Source organism: Canis lupus, chromosome 10 (assembly GCF_048164855.1).
Source record: "Canis lupus baileyi chromosome 10, mCanLup2.hap1, whole genome shotgun sequence".
NCBI classification, from domain to species: domain Eukaryota; kingdom Metazoa; phylum Chordata; class Mammalia; order Carnivora; family Canidae; genus Canis; species Canis lupus.
The window spans coordinates 61,066,194-61,079,138 of NC_132847.1; the positions used below are offsets into that span (position 1 = coordinate 61,066,194).

General features: G+C 32.9%; 1 protein-coding gene across 29 annotated transcripts in view; it reads left to right on the top strand.

Moving 5' to 3' along the window:
* The first annotated feature begins 1,521 nt into the window (after window positions 1-1,521).
* The window catches only part of CYLC2 (cylicin 2), a 74,609-nt gene continuing 63,185 nt past the window's right edge, over window positions 1,522-12,945 (top strand). For all 29 annotated transcript variants that reach the window (XM_072842197.1, XM_072842195.1, XM_072842196.1 and 26 more), the window contains exons 1-3: window positions 1,522-1,596; window positions 10,382-10,422; window positions 11,607-11,728. In XM_072842197.1, coding sequence (XP_072698298.1) covers window positions 1,580-1,596; window positions 10,382-10,422; window positions 11,607-11,728 — 180 coding nt within the window. In that variant the 5' untranslated portion in view covers window positions 1,522-1,579. The remainder of the gene's footprint in view (window positions 1,597-10,381; window positions 10,423-11,606; window positions 11,729-12,945) is intronic.

A 12,945-nucleotide genomic window follows, 5' to 3' on the forward strand; every position in this document is an offset into this window, starting at 1 on the left:
ATTCCCATGGTTATGCTATTTTATGAGGTACAGGTGGCCTTAAAATGGAGAATATCTACATGGGCCTAATCTATCCAGCTGAGTTTTTTTGGAAGACAAAATTTGCTCTATCTGGTGACAGGGGAGGAAGGCAGAAAAAGAACACAGATGTGAACTATGAGAAGGACTTGAAACATTCCTGGATTGACGATGGAAGGTGTCATGTCAGAAGGAACGTCAGCAGCTTCTAGGAGCCACAAGGAACTGAGTTCTGCCAACCAGAATGTCACTTGGAAATAGATTATTTCTCAGGGCCTACAGGTGAGAGAATAGTCAACAAATTGACTTCAGCCTATGAGACACTGAGCAGAGGAATCAATTGAACTTGCCTGGGATTTCTGAACTGCAGAATTATGAGATTATAAATGTGTTTTGTTTTATAACTCTCAGTTTGTAGTAATTTGTTATATAGCAATAGAAAACTAACACAAGCTTATTATAAAAGATCATTAGCTGTCTGAGATCCTAGTAGATCACACACATTTAGTTAAGAATGACAATGAGAGATTAACACAAGAAATCATGGTGCAGAAGGCAAGCATTGCTGGGTGTCTAGTCATGATTTGGATCTTACTACATACTGATAGGGGGAATGCATTGGGTACATATATTTTTATAAACAAGGTACATATAAAATCTTAAACAAAATATTGTGGATTTAGAAATCATACATTGTTTGCTAAGTCATCACTTGGCAGGAAAACATCAGCATTAATAGTGTTAAGTTAGTGGATAATGAAGCAAATCAGAGAAACCCAAATTACTAAATCGCCTTAAGGAAACCTCCTACCCAACCACTCTAGAACTTACCATGGTCTGAGACATGAGTTAGAAATTTTCACTGTTTAAATGGGAAGGAACAATAAACTTTCACTGAGTTAAAACCACTGAGATTTTAGTAGTTGATCTCCTGCAGTAGCTGAAATTTAATGAAAGTATTCCTTAAGAGAAAAAAAATCAGCTGAAATTCCCTAAAAGGAGCTAGATAATGGCAATGTGTTCAAATATTACTCGATATAGTTATTTTCATTCATCTGTTAGTGGCTTGGAGTGCTGGGTGTAGTAAAAATTATCCAACTCCGATCTATCAGTAAGTCGACAATTTTAATAAGCTCTAGCCTTCTGTAAAATTTGGTATCTTATGAGAAACACATGTGCTTAAAATGGGAAAAGGTAAAGGCACAAAATTAAGCAAAGGATTTAACAAAAGACACATGACTATCATAGGTGCTTAGATTTATCCTTTTCTTATATCAGTCAATAAATTATAAGTACATGAAAAATTCAGACAAGATTTTTATTAAGATGAAAAACCAACTGATTATTTTTAAGCCACCTGTTTTATTTTGTCAGGAATAATGAATGAAAGAAAACACAAATCTTAGACTGAATATTAGAGAATGTGACATACAAGTAAAATTGATTCCTCTTGTTTTCCCCTTTAACTGCCAGTGTGCATGACCTCTTTATGATGTCATCTCTCAACATCACTAATTTGAACTTACAGTGCCTGAGCCCTGGCAAATCAGAGGTGGGGGAAATGTCTGTACCACGATTGTAAGTCCTCTGGTCAAATTGTATGTTTTAAAATAGCTGAAATGTTACAGTTAGCTTTCTATTCAACCTCTTTAGTGTAAAGAGATGTTTGTTATTTAGTATTTGTTATAAGCAAGAGAGTTTGTGTTTAGCAGACACATACATTCTCCAACAACATCATAGATTGTTTTGATCTAAGACTTAACTAGTTCATTCACTTCAGTAAAATAAATACTTAGCTTTGGATAAGTCTTTATCAATGTGATTCTTACTTCATTTATCTTTATCATACTGTATTTTCTAATACACAGAATCAAATAATTCATGGTTCTCATTCAGACAAATACCACCTCCTTAGAAGCCATCTGGAAATTGATGGGAATTTTTTTTTTTTTTTTTTTTTTTTTTTTGTAAATGTCACAGTGACTGAGGAGTCTACTGACCTTGAGAGGGTGTGGGTCAGGGCACTAAACCTCTGGCAATAATTTCTTCTTAAGAAATACTGAGTATGCAAAAGTACTTTGCAATGTAAAGCAGATTATCCAGACAAAGGAAGTTGGATGATAGTGGTTTCCTTATGCTTAATTCATGTCATGTTAAAATGAGGTAGAGAAAGAAGATCTTCAATTACATAAGCCTTTTTACCATGTAGGTTTAGAATGAAGATGAAGGCACAGAACTGTGAAATAGAAAGGAAAGTGTAACTGGATTTTCTTGGCAGTACTTTTAAAGGAAAGATAAAACACAAATCTCAAAAATAAACAAAATGGGCTTTAATTGGCACTGGTGCCTACTTCATTAAAATGCAATCAGTACTTTAAGGGACAATCATCAGTAAAAGGATTCAATGTATTTGTAATGATTAAAGGCTGAGAGACTTCCTGATGATTACAAAACAATCTGTACTCTGGCACATAGCAGGACAGAATTACACTATATGCTAATTACTTAAAAATGTTTAAGCACAATAAAATATTGATGACATTACTATTATGAGCATTGCACGGCTTTCAGAGAACTTCACTAAAAACTTATTTTTACTTTACATTGTTTTCTGGTAAAATCCTAAAACTCTCATGTTATCATAGAAAGAAACTGTTTAAATTCATTATCAAATGGCCTCAAGGATACACAAAAATTTAATGACAAATTCTTATACTTATTTAGATTCAAGTGGCAACTTCCAGGTCACTTAATAGAGAAGTTGAGATGCAAAAAACAATTTCCTACTTTGTTTTCCCTCTGAATTCTATGACAGGACCTTAATTTTAGACTTAAGTTTCTGTGTCATGGCTATCAACTTCTACTTGATAAATTTTCCTCTTTGAGTTCAGTTTTCCACCTCCCCACTTACTCTTCTTTAAAACCCTTTTCACCCAAATCTCAAAAACTCCATTTAAGTGTTTCACTTTAAGAGGTGAAATACTTCTTGCCTTTTCCTCCAACACAGGTTGTCAGTCAACTTAATCCTTCCATTTCTAATAGTGAATGGGTAGATCTAAGGTCTCTGAAGGAAGTGGGAGAGTTATTTACAAACATAGGGCTATCTAAAAATCTAAACTATTGAAACTTCCTGTGTTAGCCTCTGGATCTCATATCCATTGTACATTTTTATTTTTGGGGGCCCCTGAGTAGCATTAACAAGGTCCTCTCTTACTACCTTGCCTAGGAAACCTTGATATAGAATAAAGTTTCTGAACCTTAACACTATTGACCTTTTAAGGAAGAATAACTCCTTACTGGAGTTGAGGACAGGGAGGGCCTCTGCTTTGTTAGTTGTCAGCAGAATCTCTGGTCTCTACCCACTAGATGCCACTGTCAGCACGTGCATGTGCGTACACCTTCACCACCACCCTCAGACACAGACCCACAATTGTGATAAAAGTATCTTAGATAATGCAAATGTCTACAGGGGGAAGGGATTCTTAATAAACCCAGGTTGAGAAACACTGCTCTAGAATATGTTAGAAAAAGACAGCAAATCTCACCATTCTACACATAAAGCCATCCCTCACCAAGACAATGACCATGTGGCAGTTGACGTTTGCCTTAAAAAGAGAGACCTCTATAGCAAATACAGGAGTGGCTCAGGCCCCATTCAGCCCCTGGAAAATTTTCTGCCACGTGCTTTGTGACCTTATTGGCCATTTATCTGATGCAGAATCCAAAAAGCCAAAACCACGTGACAGGATATCGTATGGCACTGACATATATGATTGCAGCCATTTTACCATTAAAATCAAACTTCATTGTGGAATGTTGACTATCTTTCCTCTATAAGCCAGAAACAAGGCAAAGATGTTCATTATTTCTATTCAACCTTGTAATCCAGACCCTATTTTGTTCCATAAGGCAATAAAACATTAAGATGGAACAGGAAGAAGTAAAATTATCTTTATTCACAGAGGACATGATTGAGTGGATTATCCAGTAACACCTACAAAAAGATTTTTTTAGAGCTATTAAAGGAATGTAATAAGAGTATATGATACAGGTTCTAATTATATAAATTATATTTCTATAACTGGAAAAATTAGAAAATATAAATGTAAGAAAACAATACAATTTGCAATAACATAAAAAACTGTTTAGAGACAAGTTTATTGAAATATACACAGGACATATATAAGAAAACTAAACACTTTCCTCAGGGAATTTTTTTAAATTTTTTTTCCTCAGGGAATTTTTTGAGGAAGGTATAAATATATAAAATATATTATATATAAATATATTATATATAATAAATATATTGTATTATATTATAAATAAGTGACATATAAATAATATATAAGTTTATTTATATATAATATATGTTATATAATACATATATAAATATATATATAAACATACATACACATAAACTGTTATTTTTACTATATATAGTCAATATATATCCTCTGATTCAAAGATATCCTTTATACCCTTTTTACCTACTAGAACAGCTAAAATTAAAGATTAATGACACCAACAGTCAGCAACACTGTAGGGCATCTGACATGTTCAGCACTGGTAGTGGGTGTAAAATGGTACAACCACTTGGAATGCCACTTGATGTTTTAAAAATAAAGTTAAACACACCCATATTATATGTATGATTTAGTACTTCCACCATAGCTTACCCAAGTTCGCAAAAATACTTAGACAAAATGTGTATAGCAGCTTTATTCACAATAAGCCAAACTAAAATAACTCAAATGTTCATACACAGGAGGATGGAAAAACTCAGTGTATTCTATTGCTGTAATGGAATACTGCTCTGCAACCTAAAGGAATGGACTATTCATATACGCAACATGGATGAATAAAAAAATTATACTGAAAAGACCCAGAAACACAAAAGCATTTACTGTATGATGTAATTTCTATGAATCTCAAACATAGGCAAGGCTGTCCATGGTAATTTAACAGGCTTTGTGGGGGAGGGCCAGAGTGGATTGACTGGAAACTGGTACAATGTAACTTAATGGTGTGGTTGAAAATTCCTGTGTTTCTCAAGGTTGGTTAGGCCACGGTTAGTGACAAATAAATTTAGTTCTCTTTCATTTTCACTGGGAAAAGTTTATAGGACCCCAAAATAGCCATGATCTGAATACTCTAGTTCTCACTCCCTATGTAAATTTACATGTCATAAGCAATTCAATACATTTAACTTTTTGGGAATAGATGGCATTTTCCACTCTTTCACCTAAATCTGTTTCTGCTGGTGATAGCACCTCTCCCTTTACCTTTCCCAGACAGTCAAGAAATTTTCTAGACCAGGATATATTTAGATTCAATTTTCGAAGTTTCTCATTAATGACAACAGCAAACATGTCAGCATGTTTTATTATTTTCTATTTTGAAAATATTGTCTAATTTAATTATCTAAAAAGAAAAAAACTGCAACGAGTCAAAAAGGTTGTTCATTCTTAATATAACTAGTTTTTTAATTAAGGCCTCTGGATATTGATGGGTATAGATGTAGAAATATAGATATAGATAGATATAGATATAGATGATATAGATAGATAGATATAGATATAGATATAGATATAGATATAGATATAGATATAGATATAGATAGATGCAAGCATAACAACTAACCCTTCATCTCAACCAAGGTAAAATGGAAAACATGCCACAGAGTCTGCCTTCACTGCAGGTGCAGTGCCAAATATCCAATCATTTTAAAATCAATTTCAATATATCTGAGCATTTTTTTCTTTGATCTCAGGATTCCTTTTCATTCTTTAAAAATTTTTTTATTTGAGTATAGTTGACACCCAATGTTACACTAGTTCCAGGTGTACAACATAATGATTGAACAAGTTTATACATTATGCTTTGCCCCCAATAAGTGTAGCTGCCATCTGCCACAATACAATGGTATAACAGTATCACTGACTATATTTCCTATGCTGTGCCTTTTTTCTGTGATTTATTTATTCCATAACTGGAAATCTGTGTGTCCAATTTCCCTTCTCCCACTTAGTTCATCCTGGCAATCCTCCTCCACTCTGACAGCATCAGTTTGTTCTCTGTATTTATAGGTCTGATTCTGCATTTTGTTTTAGATTCCATATTGTGTGAGCTTTAAGAAGGTGCACGTTGTTAGCACGTGGAATGTCATGAATTCATGACTAAGAAAGGGAGACAGGTTTACGTTTTCCTAAATAAAAAGTTGAGATCCTAATGTAGGAGGTATGGAGACTTTATTTTTTCGGACAAAAATTTATTTTTATATTACCTCTGGAAAAGGTTTTTTCTTTTAAAGGAGTAAACATTTAGCTGCATTTGTGGATTTTTTTTCCTTCTTAGTCTGAAAAATTTTAAACTTAGTACAAAATACACCTGCCCTTAACTATAACAGAATACTTAACAGAATACTCTTGCCCTTAACTATATCTCTGGTACATTTTAAAATGTATAATAAATTCAAAGGATAAGGACTCTCAGTAATGTGGTATCTCCTTCAGTTTCATTTGAAATGGAGTAAGTATTGTCTGGAGACATTTTATCCATCTGAGGAAGATGCCTTCTGTTCCTAGTTTTCTGAGAGTTTTGAATTATGAATCAATGTTAATTTTTCAAAAGTTCTTCTGCATATCTTGACATGATTAGATGAATTTTGTTATTTTAAGTGATTACATAGATTGACTGACATATGTTAAACTAATCTTACACTCTAGGAAGTAAATCTCAATGACCATGATGTCTCTGCCATTCTATATATTGTTCAGTAAGATTAGTTGGCAAGTTGTTAAGGGATTTTTGTGTCTGTGTTAATGCAAAGTATTGGTCTATAATACTCATTTCTGGTATTGTCTTTAAGAAGTTTTGGCGTCAGGGTTATTTATATTGGTCTCAAATATGAGTTGAAACATCTTTCCTCTTTCTCTTCTTTCTGAAAAATCTGTGTAGTTAGTATTTTTCCTATTTTTCAGTAAAACACTCCGAGTCTGCACTCTTCTTTATGAGAAGGTTTTTGATAATGGATTCATTTTATTTAATTACTATGAGACTAATCACATATTTATTAATCATGTGTCTGTTTTGCTAAATTAGTTTAACAAGGAGCTCACCTATTTCACTTAAGTTGCTGAATTTATTGCCATAAAAATCTTTTTTTTTTAATTTTTTTATTTATTTATGATAGTCACACACAGAGAGAGAGAGAGGCAGAGACACAGGCAGAGGGAGAAGCAGGCTCCATGCACCAGGAGCCCGACGTGGGATTCGATCCCGGGTCTCCAGGATCGCGCCCCGGTCCAAAGGCAGGCGCCAAACCGCTGCGCCACCCGGGGATCCCTTGCCATAAAATTCTTATTAATATTCCCCATTATCCTTTAACATCTATGTAATTTTAACATTTGCATCAACCCTAATATTGGTAATCTGTATTTTCTCTTATCAGTCTTTCTAGGAGTTAATCAATTTTAATAATCTTTTCAAAAAACAAAATTTTGGATTTTTTTGCCCTAATTTTGTTTTCGCTTTGATTCCTTCTTAAAGCTTTATTAATTATTCTAACTTTGAGTTTACTTTGATATTTCCCTAATTTTATAGGAGGGATTTAAAACGCTGTTTTAAACTTTTTTCTAATATAAAACATTAAAGCTTAAATTCTCCTCTATGACCTCTCCCCAGTATTCTATAATTTTTGATACTGTTATTGTTTATTTGCTTCTTTTTTATAAGTGTGAATTGTGATTTCTGTTTGACCATTGGTTATTTAGTAAGAACTACTAAAAAATACTTGTGTATTTTCTATATAATTTTGTTTTTGGTTTCTAATTCAGTTGCTTGGTGATTAAATAATATGCCCTAGAGATTATACCAGGAAGTAATGGATCATGTCTACGTGTAATTGTTTTAAATCTCAAATTTAATAATATTGTTTCATGAACCTGAAATAGTTCCTCTTTCAGAATATTTAAAACAGAGATGTTCATAACCAGGGTAGAACATCAAAATTTCTCCAGGGGTGTATAAATGTACATTAGCTAGATGCATACCTAGAGATTCAGATATGGTGGGGCAGGTAATTTTAATGCAAGTCCTCAGTTAAAAACAGCAACAACAATAACAATAACAATATTATGTGGATGGAGCTAGAGAGTAATATGTGAAGTGAAATGAGTCAGTCAGGAAAAGACAAATACCTCATGATTTCCCTCATATGTGGAATTTAGGAACCAAAACAAACAATTGAAGGTAAAAGAGAGAGAGTGAGAGAGAAAGAGAGGCAAACCAAGCAACAGATTCTTAACTACAGAGAACAAACTGATGGTTACCAGAAGAGAGGTGGGTGGAGGGATAGGTTAAACAGGTGATGGGGATTAAGGAGGGCACTTGTGATGATCACCACATAGGGAAGTGTGGAATCACTATATTCTACATATGAAACTAACAATATATTGTATGTTCACTAACTGGCATTTAGATAAAAAAAAAAATTAAAAACCACTACCAGACACCTTTTTGATCAATATATCCTAAATTTTATTCAATTAAAATCATTTAATTTTTAAAAGAGATTTATTTATTTATTTGAGAGAAAGAGCACGCCAGCAGGGGAAGGGGCAAAGGGAGAGGGAGACAGACAGACTCCCTGGCTCAATGCCAGGACCCCAACATCATGACCCCAACTGAAATCAAAAGCCAGATGCTCAACCAATTGAGGCACCCAGGCACCCCTATTTATTTTTTTTTAATTTATTTGAGGGGAGGGCAGGCCAGAGGGAGAAGAAGAGAGTCCTAAGCAGATTCTCCACGAGTGTGGAGCCCAACGTGGAACTTGATTCCATGGTGCTGAGATCATGACCTCAGCTGAAACCAAGAGTTAGAGGCCTAACCAACTGTACCTCCCAGTCCACCAAAATCATTAAAATTTTTATAGTTACAGAAATGTGCTAAGTTTTGTGCTTGGAAATAGAACCTAAATAAAGATATCAAGATTTTTATTTTAATGTACTTTATTCCTTTTTTTTTTTCATTGAGTATAGCTGACATATAATGTTACACTAATTCCAAGTGTACAACATAGGGGTTAGACTTCTCTAAATATTATGCTATGCTGATCATAAGTGTAGCTACCATTTGTCATCATACAACACTATTACAGTATACAGTATCATTGCCTATATTACCTGTGCTGTGCCTTTTATTCTCATACCTTAGTCATTCTATAAGTGGAAGCCTGTATCTTCCACTTCCTTTCACCCAATTTGCACCTCCTCCCAAGCAATCATCAGTTTTATTTATGGATCTACTTCTGCTTTTTGTTTGTTTATTCACTTGGGGTTTTTTTGTTTGTTTTAGATTCTACAATGTAATTTTTTCTTAATATTTATGTAATGACAAAATAAGTAAAATACTATATGAGCACGTGTGTGTAAGCCCAAACTCATACGTGACAATGGCTATATTTCTGTAATGTAATAGGATGTTGTAAAATAAGATTTCTCTATCAGACCTTAATATATGCCTCCATTAAAAATAAATAAAACGGTATTATAAAATTCCTCTTTGTGGGAATAAACATGTTCACATCGCACTAAAGCAAATGGAAACTTTCAAATGAAAAATATCTGGGGCACCTGGCTGACTCAGTTAAGCAATTGCCTTTGGCTCAGGTCATGATCCCAGAGTCCTAGGATCCAGCCCCACATCAGGATCTCTGCTCAGTGGGGAGCTTACTTCTCCTTTTCCCTCTGCCTGCCACTCTGCCTACTTGTGCTCTCTCTCTCTCTGTCAAATAAATATAATCTTTAAAAAAAATGAAAAATGCTTTACAACTACGTAGTTTTATTTCTCAGGTGTTCCTGAAGAACATATATTTTTTAAAAATTAAAATCCATATCAATGCTTATGGTACACACTGACACATTCACAGACATACAAGTATGCCACTAAATGATTTGGATTTGCTTAAGTTTAAGAATATTTTGTGGATTAAGCAGTGTTTTTAAAGTGATGTCTTTGCTGAAATTCAATTGCAAGAGAATTTGGAATATGAGATAGAGAAAAATAATTCACCCATGAATTCACAATTTTTTTAAAAGGTCTACACTTCAGAAATGGCAATTTGGTAATTTTTAAAATGTTTTTATCTACTTTGTCTTAGTTATATTGAAGTTTGTGCTAAAAACACACATTTACTCATCTATTATTTTTTTAGGATGATGTAATCTTACATAATAGTAGAGATCTGAGAATACAAAATATTTCTGTAGTTGGTAATGGCAAATGCTTACACATAACAATAATCATTAAATACAGTGAATTTATGTAAATTAATTAAAACTTTTCCCTCTTATTTTAATAGCCAAAAAATAAACTTTGGAACATATGATAATTACATTCCAGGTAAGAAAGTATTAATATTTATTTCTCAAACATGATTGATTTTAGGATTATAATTACTTTTAAGGATAACTGATTATTATCCTCTATTCAAAGTGATAAAGCAGTAGATCTTATGGAATATTATTAAAAATCAGCTTTCTCATGGACCTTTAGGAAACACTTTCTAAATATATTTTGTTCTTGAATCCAACAAAGTTTAAGCAAATATGTTCAGCAACATAAAGGTGTTGTCATGTTAGAAATCAAACAATCAGATAATCTTACACTTGAAAAGTAGTGTAGAAACTGGATGAACAATTCATTCATGTCTGCAATGACTTCAAGTACATTCATGATAAACTATAGTCCTCTTATAGTTGGCCAAAAATTCACCAATCTGATGTTGAAGGAACTCACGTATTGGACAATTTACTTCATATATTGAGTTTAAATATGCCTTTAATTCTGTATATTTTCTCATTGTTCCTGTTTTCAGGAGACTCACAGGAAAGTATATTTTCTCTTACAAGAAGTAGTACTTCAATACTGCACATATTTAAAGGAAGTGAAAATCTCTCTCTCATTGGTCTATGCTAATTATCTTTAAACATTTCTCTTATAGTTTCCAGGTAACTTGTTCCTCACAGTTACAATTCTTATTTGCAGTTTTCTATATTAATATGTCACTTACTACAACAATGCAATTCTTATGTGTATAACATTGACTCTTATAGCTTGGAAAATGATTACTAACCAAAGGAATCTTATTCATTAGCATTCAGATACAATCATATATTTACTGACTATTTTATAACAGGTACTGTCTATACTAATACTAAGTACTTTAGAGGCTACAAAATTAGCTATCATATTTTTCATCTCAAAAGAATTGTATTCTAACCAAAGGAATCTAAAGCAAAAATATAGACTAGAAGAGAAAGATTAAAAGAAAGCAGTAAAGATATTTCTTTGCATTTATATTACAGACTATATTAGTTTCACAATGACTATGTAGTTTTCTATAAAACTGATCAAATAGAAAAAATTATTTTCATATGTTGATAGCAGAGAATTTAAAACCTAACTAAATAAATAAAGCCATAATTTGTATCATTTGTTCAGTCATGAAATCTATTATCATACTGCCATTTTAGAGCTGACGAAATACTATTTACTCTAAAACAGTTAATGTTTTCTGATTTTAGTCAGTGAATTAAGCAAAAAATCATGGAATCAGCAACACTTTGCCCTGAGATTTCCCAAACCACCACGGCCAGGAAAAAAAAGGAGATCAAAACCATCCCAACTACAAGACAATACAGTTTTCGTGAGTATTGAAAAGATCATATCATTTTACTAGTGCTAAGCTTGTGAAATCATGTATAGTTATATGTGTTACAGATCAGCGCTGACCAATGGGATTTCTGTGATGATGGAAATATTTTATGTCTTTGCATTCCAATGTGGCTATTGAACACTTAATATGAGGCTAGTGCAACTGAGGAATTGAATTTTACATCTCAATTCAATTTAATTCAGTTCGCTTGTGGCTTTTAAATACCATATTGGACAGCACAGTTAAAGGTAATTCAAATTCTACACTTGAAGAAAGTAGATACATTTTATTTGCATTTCACTGTATAAACACTGCCCCTTATTTCATATTAATTATTTATTTAGTAGCCCCACGTTATAGAAAATATGTGTTCAAGAAGCACAAAAATCTGGAGATCCTAATACTACAATTAGTATTAACATTCAGAAAATGTTCCCCAGCTGGAAAAAAAAAATCACTCATTATAATCATGTGGTTATATTATACTTTGATGAAGTTTTAATTCTTTCTCATTTTCTGTAGTATAGCATTCAGGATTCTGAATATTAGAAGATAAGTATTTCTCAATGTTTCCTAGAGTCATCAAGGGATATGAAATGTTTAAAAAAAGTTTCACAAGATAAATTTATCATCAACTCTTATTTATTTTAGGGAGCGTTTCCATTCAGTAGCGGTCCTAGCTTATTCTGTTATCTCACACTCTTTGCTTTTCCCTTCTTTATTCAATTTATTTTCTCCATTGTTTGTTAACATTACTTCCTAAGTTTGCTGCTTCTGCAATTAAGATTTTTGTAAATACTTGGTTAGGAGTTGAAAACAAAATGTACCATTCTGCACAATTTTATGTGCATTGAATGTTACAGCTTTATTATCGTAGTTTTCTATCTGATGATACTCAATTTATATCTTGCTAAGCAGGAGTTTCATGTTTTTACTTTTTACTACACATAGTATTCCAAATTCCAGAGACCCTGAATCTGATAACAGAGACCAGGATATGCCTAAACATAAAACTATTACATATTAGAAAATGATTATTTTCTGATTTAGCGTAGGAATAAAAAGTGGGCAAGATATTCTAATACTACTTGAGAACACTGAGCGGGGGTGGGGTGGGGAGGCCTCTCTTGATTGTGAAGAGAGATTCTGATGTCATTAGTCAGTGGAGGTCTCTACCCATTTTTTTTCTCTACCCATTTTAACATAAT